General features: G+C 48.1%; 1 protein-coding gene across 6 annotated transcripts in view; it reads left to right on the forward strand.

The window, feature by feature from the left end:
• The window catches only part of EXTL3 (exostosin like glycosyltransferase 3), a 224,717-nt gene extending 212,631 nt beyond the window's left edge, over window positions 1–12,086 (forward strand). For all 6 annotated transcript variants that reach the window (XM_065590113.1, XM_065590112.1, XM_042848903.2 and 3 more), the window contains one exon: window positions 7,848–12,086. In XM_065590113.1, the coding sequence (XP_065446185.1) occupies window positions 7,848–8,057 (210 nt within the window). In that variant the 3' untranslated portion in view covers window positions 8,058–12,086. The remainder of the gene's footprint in view (window positions 1–7,847) is intronic.
• The last annotated feature ends 270 nt before the right edge of the window (window positions 12,087–12,356 follow it).

Here is a 12,356-nt window from a genome sequence, read left to right on the forward strand (position 1 = left end):
CTTGGAATTAGGAATCTCTTTTGTTGTTAACTCGTTACCTGTTCCTTTAGAGCACAAGCAGGCATGGACTCCGGACACCGTTCTGTTCAATACCGGCTCTGCTCAGATATACAGACTTGAGCTTAGATTCTGCCATTCCAAGCTCCATGCACTGCAATCTGAAAAGACAAGCAGCACGAGCACAGTGCTGGAAGACTGGTCTCGCACTCTAATCCTAGGATTGCCACTGTCTCACTTAACACCGTGGTGTCTCAATTTCAAAGCACTTTTGCTAAGCAATAGCAGTGGCCAATGGGAAATAAGTCCAGCAAACACCGTAATATACCAAAACTTGTTTAGTTGTAGCCTTTGTAAAAGCTTGTGAGTTCTGAGTACTTAGCAACCAGTAACGTTTTTGTTAAATACCCAACCCTCCTCTAAAGCTTGGGGACTGGCCTGTTTTTAGTTCTCTCCCTGAAACATCCTCCCAAATCCCTCAACGCAAAAAACCTTAACTAACCACTCTTTCAAAATCAAGAATTCCCTCTTAAAGCTACGTGCATTATATATAACGGAAGTCCCAGCAGCCCTTTCTCATTTGAGTTTACACGTTAGGCCTTTCAGGCTTTAGTTCCAACAGCATCACCTCTTGGAAATTCACCACAGGATGATAGTGAAGTCCCTTTTAAGGCTAGATTTTCTTTTAGGACTGTGGAAGGTAAAGAGCTGATAGAGTCTTTATTAGGCGGTGAGTCATGTGCTTTGTGAATCCACACCTGCTTTGTTCCCAACATTATTTACTTGGACTCCCAACAATCTCTGTGTTTTCTCCTTTTGTACGGAAGATTTCCCATCTGTTGTAGGAAACAGGGAAATTGTAGAGTAATTCACCCAGTTCAGGGGACCCTTCCTACTCTTGTCTTTCCGACACTGGATGGTTGTCAGCGATACTCTGTCTGATAATGATCAACAAGTCTTGATTGTTGCTTTGGCCTTTCAGATCAGCTGTGTAGCTAGATGATTTGGTAGGTGCTGGACCAGGTGCTTCATCTAGGAGGCATGGAGAGCTGCAGGGCACTCTATCTCTCTGCATTAACAGCTGGGCTGCTTTGGGTTATGGCAACCGCTGGGCAGAGAAAGGTGATGGTTTGGAGACTAGTGTCTGTAATGAGCTCCCACTGTACCTAGACTACATAGACTATGCTCATCCGCTGCATGTCAACGTGTCCATCTCTCCTGGCAGCTCTACTCTCACTTCCTCCTCCTACCTCCTGGAGCCTGAGCGTCCCTCTGATCTGAGCCTTTGTTACCTCTTCCCATCTCCTCTTGGTGCCTTCTTCCATGCTGTCCCCTACGTTTGGAACAACCTCTTCCTTCAGGCCCCTCCTCGAAACATATATCCTGTCTTCCACAAAGCCCTTCAGAAATCACCTCTGCCAACAGAGTCTTACCCCACCTCCTGCTCCCTGCGCCACTCTGTGTCTTAGCTCCACGCTCTGTATCTGAGCCTTGCATCAGATGCTGTGTGGTTGTCTTCATACATGAAGCATCAAATGCGCTGCTAGGACTTGATAAGTGCTTGTCTGGGTGCGTGTGGGCTCCTGCCCCCATACCCAGCTATGATGCCATTTAGAGCTGACCAGGACGGAGAATCTGTGTTGAGAAGGGGACCAGGCAGCAGAGATGCACTGGCAGGGGCACTGGGGGGGAGGAAAAGGGAACAGAGAGGATCGGGGGGGAATGAAGAACAAATGGTAATGGCATGATTAGCATTTTCAAAAGCACTTACTGCAGCTAAAAATAGATTTCCCCCCTTTCCTGACATTCCAAATCCATGGCTGGGGATGCCAGATGGCTTGAGCATGGGAAGGGGAGGGGTGCATATGAGATGGGCTCCCCAGTAAAGTCTGGTCCATGCTGTGCAAAAGTTGGAGGAAGTTACTAGCTGTGGGGTTTAATACAGGCCAGAAATGCTTCAGGGAACTTCCTTTCATGCTTTTCTGACACACGCTGCTTCCGTCTCACCCAGAGATGCTGGAGAGCCGGAAACAATGGGACAGCGGGAGGGAACCAAACATTTTAGAGCAGGAGTGGGCAAACTACGGCCCGGGGGCCGCATCCGGCCCTTCAGACGTTTTAATCCGGCCTTCAAGCTCCGCACGCTGCCCCCGCCCCAAGTGCACCCCAGCAGCTCCTATTGGCCAGCAAACAGGGCCAATGGGAGCTGCAGGGGCAGTGCCTGCGGATGGGGTAGTGTGCAGAGCCCCCTGGCCGCGCCTCCACATAGGAGCCAGAGGAGGGACATGCCGCTGCTTCCGGGAGCTGCTTGAGGTAAGCGCTGCCTGGAGCCTGCACCTCTGACCTCCTCCTGCGCCCCAGGCCTGATCCCCCTCCCGTCTTCCAAACCCTTCAGTCCCACCCTCCTGCACCCCAGAGCTCGCACCCCCAGACGGAGCCCTCACCCCCTCCCACACCCCAACCCCCAATTTCGTGAGCATTCATGGCCCACCATACAATTTCCATACCCAGATGTGGCCCTCGGGCCAAAAAGTTTGCCCACCCTTCTTTTAGAGCCATTGAGGAAGACTTGGATTTCTCCTAGAAATAAGACAGAGGCTTGGGGTGAGACTGATCTCTCTTCCCCCTGCCCAAACTTTGTCTCCCATCCCTAAAGAGGATCTATTTTCTTCCTTACTTGCTCATGTTCCTTCCATATATTTCAGTCAGAGGGTCGGATTGCTGGGAGCCAGCTTGTCACAGGGAGAGGAGTTTCTTGCCTGTCAATGGCTTCTCTTTGAGCTACCGTATTCTCTAATCTGGGATCTCTTTTGTGATGTGGGAAGGGCAGCGAGTGTCATTCCATAACCTGAGACTTTTTCCCAGCAGTATAACCCAGAGATTTCCTAGTAAGGATACTAGCTGTGTATCTTAAATGCTTATAGAGCCGTTCTGCCAGAAAAACAGACTTTTCAGTGGTACATTGGGGGCTTTCCTGGTGGCAGGAATGGCTCCGAAATGTCTGTCTCTGATGGTGCGAGTATGATGGATTCCCCAGGAAAAGGACTGGAGAAATAAACTGAAATAAAACTTCCCATGAGCTCAGTGTGTGCCTTCTATCTAGGAGGTCTTCTACTGGCTTCCATTGGTGTAATGTCTGAATGCTTCCCCAGTTAATCAGATTGGTGGAGCAAGGTCCCTGGTGCACGTGTGTGTTTGGGGAGAGGTCAAATCAAATGGAATTGTAGCTCAGATTTTAAGGGAGCGAGGTAAACCGTGCCCTACGATGAGCTGACATGGCTGGTAGGGAGCTGGGTCTGTGTGTACTTGTGCTGCATTCTGTAGAGTCACAGATCAGAAGTAGTGATTCAGTGTAACAGTGTGGTTAGCGCCTTTCCCCTCCAGAGACCTAGAGTCCAATATAGGTTTGGTCAGATGTGGAAATGAGCTTGGTGGGTCTCAGGCAGGTCCCTATTCACGGAGCTCGCCAACCACCATGTGAATTTACTGATAATTCCAGAGTGTCTTGGGGAAGAAATATCAGGACTGTTGCAGGTTTGGATTGAGGAGCAGAGCTGTGTGGGGGAAGGGGTTGTGGGCCTCAGGACTGGAGGTGCTGTATGTGATGATGGAGGTGCTATGGCAGAGCCATTAGGGGATTCAGAGCTGGAATAGTAGAGGGATGTTGAGGATCAGGATTCAGTTGCATTGGGAGAGCTGTGCGGAGTGCCAGGGCCAGGATGTAGATGTGAGGGTGGAGGTATGTTGGCATGTGACCCATGTCAGGACTAACAGGAGATGTTGCAGTATTGAGACGTTGTCTTAGCTAGGTGAAAGGAAGCCTGCCTAGCACTTACCCAGACTGTGCCTGCATCTATCCTTGGCTGTTGGTCTCTCACTTCTCAAGCAGTGAACTCACCCATCATTAGTAAGAATAATCAAAGATGCCGAGCACAGTCGGTGTGTTACTGAGAGACTGTCAGGATAAGTCACGTCAAGGCAGTGATGGTGGGTCTCTGCTTGGAAATGGAAAAGAGAGCGAGCCTCTGTCATTCCTCAGGGACACATTTCCTTGGGGGGAAGACAGGCCTCCGAAGGATCCTCTCTGCAGTTAAATGCTCTTCCAAGGCAGTGGTGGCCAAGTAGAGTGGACCCTTCACGTCTCCCAGCATGACTCCGTGGAGCTGCGGCTAGCCATCTGCTAGCAGCTACAGCCCTTCCCTACTGCTGAATGTGGGAATGGAGGAGGATGGAATATTTATTCTGTGCTGGGTTTCCAGCAGCCACTTATTGTCTCTCCCTACCCACAGTCTTCATTTAGAAGCACAGGCATTGCTGCATTACCATATAGGATCAAACCAGGGATCTGTCTAGCCCAGGATCCTATCTCAAGTGTTTGCTACCAGCCACCTTCAGAGGAAGGTGCAGGAAGCCCTCTAATGAGAGAGAACTTGCCTATAAGGGAAGTCTCTTCTTAACGCCCATCCGTTAGGGCTTGGTTTGTATCCTGAGGCATGAGGGTTTGTGTCAGATGGAAAATATACATGTCTGTGTTCTGTGTAATATAACTAAATGTTCTCCCATTACCCAGATAAATGTCTAATCCTTTTCTCAACCCTGCTACGCATTTGACCACGATGAAATCTAGTGGCAATGAGTTCCACAGATTGATTGTGCACATTTCATTGATGCCCCCTTGTTCCCCAGCAGAACCGAGTTTCCCTTCTCAGTACCTTTCATTCTGTATTGATCCATTCTCTATCATGTGCCATGTTATTTGGGTCCTCTCTGAACTAAATAGCCCCAATCTCTTGTGCTTCCTGGTCCAAGAGAGCATCGCATTCTGGTCTTAAAACTAATAACTGACCGTAAATGATGGTGGGCGAAAGGCCCCCAGGACATGCAGTAGGAAGAGTTAGTGTGAAGTTGTAGCACCTATCTGCAGCTGTCCCAACAGAGGCTTAGCTCACAGGCTAAGCAGGTTAGGATCTGGTCAGTACTTGGATGGGAGACCTCAAACGAAAGCCCAATAGCTGAAGGAAGTGACGTTGATGATTCAGTCTGTGTACTGAATGCATGGCTTTCCTGAGGCTTGTGCTGCTGGAGGGAGGGTCTTTAGTGAGGTGGCAAGCCCAGGTCCTGATCATAATGCTCAGCTAAAAGGTCTTGTTTGGGGCCATTAGAGAACCTGTTTTTCACATGAGTAGGGTTGTCATAACTCTTCCCTTGGGTTTTCAGTTGGCAGCTGTATTCCTCTTCACTTCCTCTACTAGCCTTTCTGTGGCTGCAGCCTGCTGGGAAGCTGCTGTTGCACATCAGTGATTGCTGGATGCAAAGCTCTCTAGGGAGCTTTGGAGTAGTGTGTCAGATGATGCTGTTTGTTCCTCTGAATATAGCAGTAGGGATATGCTACCAACCACCTGACCAGGATGGTGATAGTGACTGTGAAATGCTCAGGGAGATTAGAGAAGCTATTCAAATAAAAAAATCAACAATAATGGGGGATTTCAATTATCCCCATATTGACTGGGTACATGTCACCTCAGCACGGGATGCAGAGATTAAGTTTCTTGAAGGCTAAAATGACTGCTTCTTGGAGTAACTAGTCCTGAAACCCACAAGAGGAGAGGCAATTCTTGATTTAGTCCTAAGTTGAGCACAGGATCTGGTCCAAGAGCTGAATATAGCTGGACTACTTGGTACTAGTGACCATAACATAATTAAATTGAACATCCCCGTGGCAGGAAAAACACCACAGCAGCCCAACACTGTAGCATTTAATTTCAGAAAGGGGAACAACACAAAAATGAGGAGGTTAGTTTAGTTAAACAGCAATTAAAAGGTACAGCACCGAAAGTGAAATCCCTGCAAGTCGCATGGAAACTTTTTAAAGACACTATAATAGAGGCTCAACTTAAATGCATCTCCCAAATTAAAAAACATAGAGAACCAAAAAGTGCCACTGTGGCTAAACAACAAAGTAAAAGAAGCAGTGAGAAGCAAAAAGTGGAAGTTAAATCCTAGTGAGGAAAATAGAAAGGAGCATAAACTCTGGCAAATGAAGCGTAAAACTATAATTAGGAAGGCCAAGAAAGAATTTGAAGAACAGCTAGCCAAAGACTCAAAAAGTAATAGCAAAAAAATTTTTTTAAGTACCTCAGAAGCAGGAAGCTTGCTAAACAACCAGTGAGGCCACTGGGCGATCGAGATGCTAAAGGAGCACTCAAGGATGATAAGGCCATTGCAGAGAAACTAAATGAATTCGTTGCATTGGTCTTCACAGCTGAGGATGTGAGGGAGATTCCCAAACTCGAGCCATTCTTTTTAGGTAACAAATCTGAGGAACTGTCCCAGATTAAGGTGTCATCAGAGGAGGTTTTGGAACAAATTTTTAAAAAGGGCTCCAGAGGGGATGCCTGCAATTACAGGCCAGTAAACCTGACTTCAGTACCGCATAAACTGGTTGAAACTATAGTAAAGAACAAAATTGTCAGACACATAGATGAACATAATTTGTTGGGGAAGAGTCAACATGGTTTTTGTAAAGGGAAATCATACCTCACCAAGCGACTATAATTCTTTGAGGGGGTTAAGAAGCATGTGGACTAGGGGGATCCAGTGGATATAACGTACTTATATTTTCAGAAAGCCTTTGACAAGGTCCCTCAACAAAGGCTCTTAAACAAAGTAAGCTGTCATGGGATAAGAGGGAAGGTCCTCTCATGGATTGGTAACTGGTTAAAAGATAGGAAACAAAGGGTAGGAATAAGTGATCCCTTTTCAGAATCGAGAGAGGTAAATAGTGGTGTCCCCCCGGGGTCTGTACTGGGCCCAGTCCTATTCAACATATTCATAAATGATCTGGAAAAAGGGGTAAACAGTGAGGTGGCAAAATTGTAGATGATACAAAACTACTCAAGATAGTTAAATCCCAGGCAGACTGTGAAGGGTTGCAAAGGGACCTCACAAAACTGCGTGATTGGGCAACAAAATGGCAAATGAAATTCAATGTTGATAAATGCAAAGTAATGCACATTGGAAAACAGAATTCCAACTATACATATAAAGTGATGGGGTCTAAATTAGCTTTTACCACTCAAGAAAGAGATCTTGGAGTCATTGTGGATAGTTCTCTGAAAACATCCACTCAATCTGCAGAGGCAGTCAAAAAATCTAACAATGTAGGGAATCATTAAGAAAGGGATAAATAATAAGACAGAAAATATCATATTGCCGCTATATAAATCCATGGTACGCCCACATCTTGAATACAGCGAGCAGATGTGGTCGCCCCATCTAAAAAAAGATATACTGGACTTGGAAAAGGTTCAGAAAAGGGCAACAAAAATTATTAGGGGTATGGAACGGCTGCTGTATGAGGAGAGATTAATAAGACTGGGAATTTTCAGGTTGGAAAAGAGATGACAAATACGATAGATGTCTATAAAATCATGACTGGTGTGGAGAAGGTAAATAAGTGTTATTTACTCCTCATAACACAAGAACTAGGGGTCATCAAATGAAATTAATAGGCAACAGGTTTAAAACAAACAAAAGGCAGTATTTCTTCACACAATGCAGAGTCAACCTGTGGAACTCTTTGCCAGGGGATGTTGTGAAGGCCAAGATTATAACAGGGTTCAAAAAAAGAACTAGATAAGTTCATGGAAGGGCAGGGATGGTCATCCTACCCTCCGTTTGCCAGAAGCTTGGAATGAGCGACGGGATGGATCACTTGATGATTACCTGTTCTGTTCATTCCCTCTGGGACACCTGACGTTGGCCACTGTCAGTAGACAGGACACTGAGCTAGATGGACCTTTGGTCTGACCCAGTATGGCTGTTCTTATGGTCTTATGTTCTGTTCCCAGGTGACCTCGCGCTGGACCTTCCGCTGCCCTGGCTGCCCTCAGGCCCTTTCGCATGACGACTCGCACTTCCACGAGCGGCACAAGTGCATCAACTTTTTCGTTAAGGTGTATGGGTACATGCCCCTCCTGTACACCCAATTTCGTGTGGATTCTGTCCTCTTCAAGACCCGCCTGCCCCATGACAAGACTAAATGCTTCAAATTCATTTAGGAGGGGGTTACTGAGGGGTCCCTTCAGCACTCTGGACCTGGGCGAGAGGCTGAGGGGTGGCGATCTTTGCCGGGTTCCGAGCGAGAAACGCCCCCAGTATGGGCAGTGATGCAAAGCAAAAGGAAAATCATGGATTCTAATCCATGATTTTTACCCACCCACCCCAGGGTAACTGCACCGAGTGAAATGGAACTGGGCCATATGACCTGTGTGAAGACACTTGCTAGGATCATACACTGAGGAAATGGAGACTTTGGTTAGTAGCTCAGCTAGTCCGTTAGCCAAGGGCCACCATTTTTTAAATTCTTGTTATTTAAAATGAAAGTGTTTTAGATTTTCCGCGTGAGGCTTTTTTTTTTTTTATAGACTGCCAGTCTATCCTGGGGGGGGGCTGTGTAGGAGAGAACATGCTGTGGACGGGCCTGGCTCGGGAGAGGCAATTCCCAGTCCCCAAGCTGCTCCTGTGTCTGTCGATTATCCTCTGTGCTAACTCATTTCGGGGCGGGGGTACAGTCACTCTTGCTTTCCCCTCCCTGTTTTGATCGGCCCAAGTTATAACGATCCGGTCCACGCAGCTGCCCGTGCTCCTCGGGTGTGATGCCACTGGTTTATCTTCCTCTCTGGCTACTGAGGCCTTTCAGGTGTCACATTGATGAGCTCCCCTCCCCCGTCAGACCCCCGCCACCCTCCCCACCCACCGCCTTCACATCACAGCCCAGAGAAGGAAGAGCAGGGCGGGGGGTTCCAGAGGTTCCCTCCCCAACTGCCTTTCCCACCTCCTAGCACCAGATTGACAAGGGGGCGTCATTCACCTGCCCTCCAGATGGCTTCAGCTGCTACACTCTGTCCAGGGGTTTGGTTACCACTGCACACACTCAACCTACACTTGACGTTCCGAGCCCAGTTCCTCTCCGCCCTGGTCTCACTCATTTCCCTTCCTGCTCCTCACTGCTCGAACACTATTAACCTTCACCCATTCGGACAGCCTGGGATCCTATTTGGGGTGACAATAACCAGGGTGGGTGTGTCCTGGGGCCCTGTGGTTTTCTGTAACCTGCTTAGTCGTAAAGGGAGCTTGGTTTAAATTCTCTCTATTTTGGCCTTTTAGCAAGGACATCAGGAATGTTCCCCATCCTCTAGGGGCCTCATTTGTTGGAGCTGGAGATCTGTGCCAACAATGGCACGAGATTCGCTCCAGAGGGTCCGTGGCGTCATCGTTAAGTGAGTAAAAAAGGCAGGTGCTGCTCATTCAAAAAACTGGGGGGATGGTCACACGCACAAGCCAGGCGGGAGCAGCTTCTTCCCCAGGGTAGTTAATGGGAGAGCTGGCCACTGCTTTGCTAGTAGGTGCATGGAGAGGCAGGTGGTGTTACAGGGTACGTCTACACTAGAATGAAAGGCCTGCAGCATGGCCATGGCTGGCCCAGGTCAACTGACTGGAGCTTGTGGGGTTCAGGCTGCAGGCTAAACATTGCTGTGTAGATGTTTGGGCTCAGATGGGAGTCCAGGTTCTGGGATCCTCCCCTCTCGTGGGGTCCCAGAACGTGGGCTCCAGCCCAAGCCCCAACGTCTGCAGAGCAATTTTAGAGCCCCGCAGACAGAGCCAGCTGGCCCAGGCTGGCTGTGGGTGTTTAATTGCTGTGTAGACGCAGTCATAGAGGCTGGATTTGGTGAGAGGCACCGGTGGTGGTGAGCAGGGCTTCCCACGGCCCTGCCCCTCAGAACTGCGGGCTCAGATTCAGTAGGACTTACAGCGCTGCTCCTTTTGGGAATGTGGCAAATGCAGCTCTGGTCTTCCTGGGGCAGCAGGGAGAGAATAAGCCCTCTCTGAGCGTTACACAGCTTTAAACTACCAGGAGGCCCTAAAGCGAAGTACCAGCAGGACTGGCTGCTTTACAAGACCACACCTGCCATGATGTGCTCACTTGCCTACATCCCCCACGGCAGTCAGATAAGACTGTCGTGGGCTTCAGTGTTCCTGCCTTCAAATCTCCCCTCCTACACGCATGCACACATGCCACTGCCACAGCAGGGCTGTCTCACGCGTGCACACACGCTGCCGCAGCAGGGCTGTTCCTCCTCCCCGGCTGCCTTTGGAGGGGATCGCACTGGGCTTTAAAACAAACCCCTCCTCCTGCAGAATTTGGGAGGGTCTCTTGAACCTCACTGTTTTGTCCGCTCTGAGCCGGCTCATCCTTCCTCTGAAGCAAACTCCGTGGTGCGCTGTGATCCCGCCCTGGCGTCTGCACCCTTCTTGCTGCTGCGGTTTTTGCTCCCTTGCCCTCGGCAGTGCGCTCGTTCATTTCCCATCATGCAAGAAAGGACTCCATAGTTCTCCTTTTCAGAACGACCGACTGGGCCACTTAAATTGTTCTACTTGTTTTTTTAACGGCAGCCCTCAGATGGTATAGTAGCCCCGTGCCAGGAGCGCTCTCAGTATGTATTAATTGTCCCCAGCTGCCATCTAAAATCATTGTTAATATTATCCTGTCATCACCCTGACACTGATTCTTGCCAATGCTGGATCCAGATCTAAAGTGCCACCCCAACTACCAGTCATGTGGAGCCAAACAGAGGAGTTTCCTGTTCCACTGCTGTGTTTCTATAGGTCCTTTGGGCAGGCCTGAAAGCCGCCAGCACCAGCCATGCCAAGACCTCCTTCCCCTTCCTTTCTGGGGGCATTCCTTCCGACTGCTGGTACTGGCAAACACCCCCGCACATCCTGGTGCTCTTTAGAGGAGTTGTGCCTGCAGAACTGTGTATGAGAGTCATGCCACTGACCGTCAGCAAAACAGTGTCACTGCTCTCCACAAATACACCCAACAAAGCATCAGAGACCAAGATACCTTCCTCTTACTGTTAGTAACCAGAGCGGGTTGTTTATTATGGTAGATGCAAAGCTTTCAGGGGGAAATGTGACTGCGCCCCTTTAACAATAGGGTGCCTGTTTCCAAACTTTCCCGGTGGTTTTGGTTGTCTGAGTGAGGAACTGCTCACTTCTTAATTGCCCCCTGATCAGTTTGTTGTTCCTGTTGCGAGCTGCGATGTCACGGAATGGGAGCCTGTCGGAGGAAGGATCGATGACCCAGCACCTGCAAGATTAAAAGCAATGCCCATTTTTATGGAGTAATTGCCACATGCCCCTCTCTTCCCCGTCTCAGTCTAGCTATAGATGTATTTGGCATATAATCAGTAAGGTAACTGACCTGGTACTTGAACTATTATTTTGATTGTCTTTAAAGCTGAGCACTGTAGCCACATAGCTCATTTTCAGTAGCTTACATCAAGTCTCCAGTACATTTAGTTGAAAAGTACAGGGTCAGCTGCACATGGCTGTATTTCAGCTGATTGTCTGTGTTGACCCCATAGAAAATCTGAGCCCCATGGTGGAAACTCGCCCGCTAGCTACCTACTGTGCGGGTAACTGCTACCCATCATGGCATTCTGCTAAGTGCAATGCTCCTGTTTCCCAGAGAGCAGAGGACATGTCACTTCGTATCTCTTCATGTTTCCAGCACCCTGGAGTGTAATGAGAGAAGATCGATTTTTTTTTTTTTAAATTTGTTTTTAGCCACAAAAATATCAGGCTATCGATACAAACCCTTTGAACAGTAACAGTCCTTAAAAATGCAACCCGTGGCCATTGATAGACCGTGAAGGAGCCTGTGGCATCATCTTTCTGCTCCCTCGTGGTGCAGAAGTAGCACAAGACGGTTAGCAAATGTACCGGACTCCTCCTTGGCAGGAATGATCCTGAATACCCATCCCTACAGACAAGTCTTAAGCTCACCGAAAAGAATCGCAAACCTTTCTGCTGTTGTCTTCGTTAATTCTCCTCTCGTGAGGTTGGCTCTAAAGAAGATGCTGTTAACAGCAGCATAGGTGTTTGTGTAGGGTGTGGCTCCTCGTCCATCCCACGAAGTTGTAGCTCATTCCCTCACGTCTCTCTCTTACACAACCCCGCAGGAAACAAGCACGAATTTGAAATGGAGATGAATGCAGACTGTGGATTGCACTTTATAACAAAAATTGTAAAATATAAATATATATATATATATATATATAAAAACTTGTGATCAAATTATTTTCAAAATCTTCGGGGCGATTTTATTATTCCAGTGATTTTATTATTTTCCAGGCCGAAATATACCAAGCTTGAAGAAGTGTGTAATAATCAAAGAGGGGTGTGGCATTGATCTATTTGCATTGCTGGTGGGGGTTTTTTAAATGTTATTACTACTTTGCTGGTATTCTCAGATCCACCAGCCAGGAGGCACGGCTGCAATTTGACACGCCGAG

Source organism: Chrysemys picta, chromosome 3 (assembly GCF_011386835.1).
Source record: "Chrysemys picta bellii isolate R12L10 chromosome 3, ASM1138683v2, whole genome shotgun sequence".
Taxonomy (NCBI): Eukaryota; Metazoa; Chordata; order Testudines; family Emydidae; genus Chrysemys; species Chrysemys picta.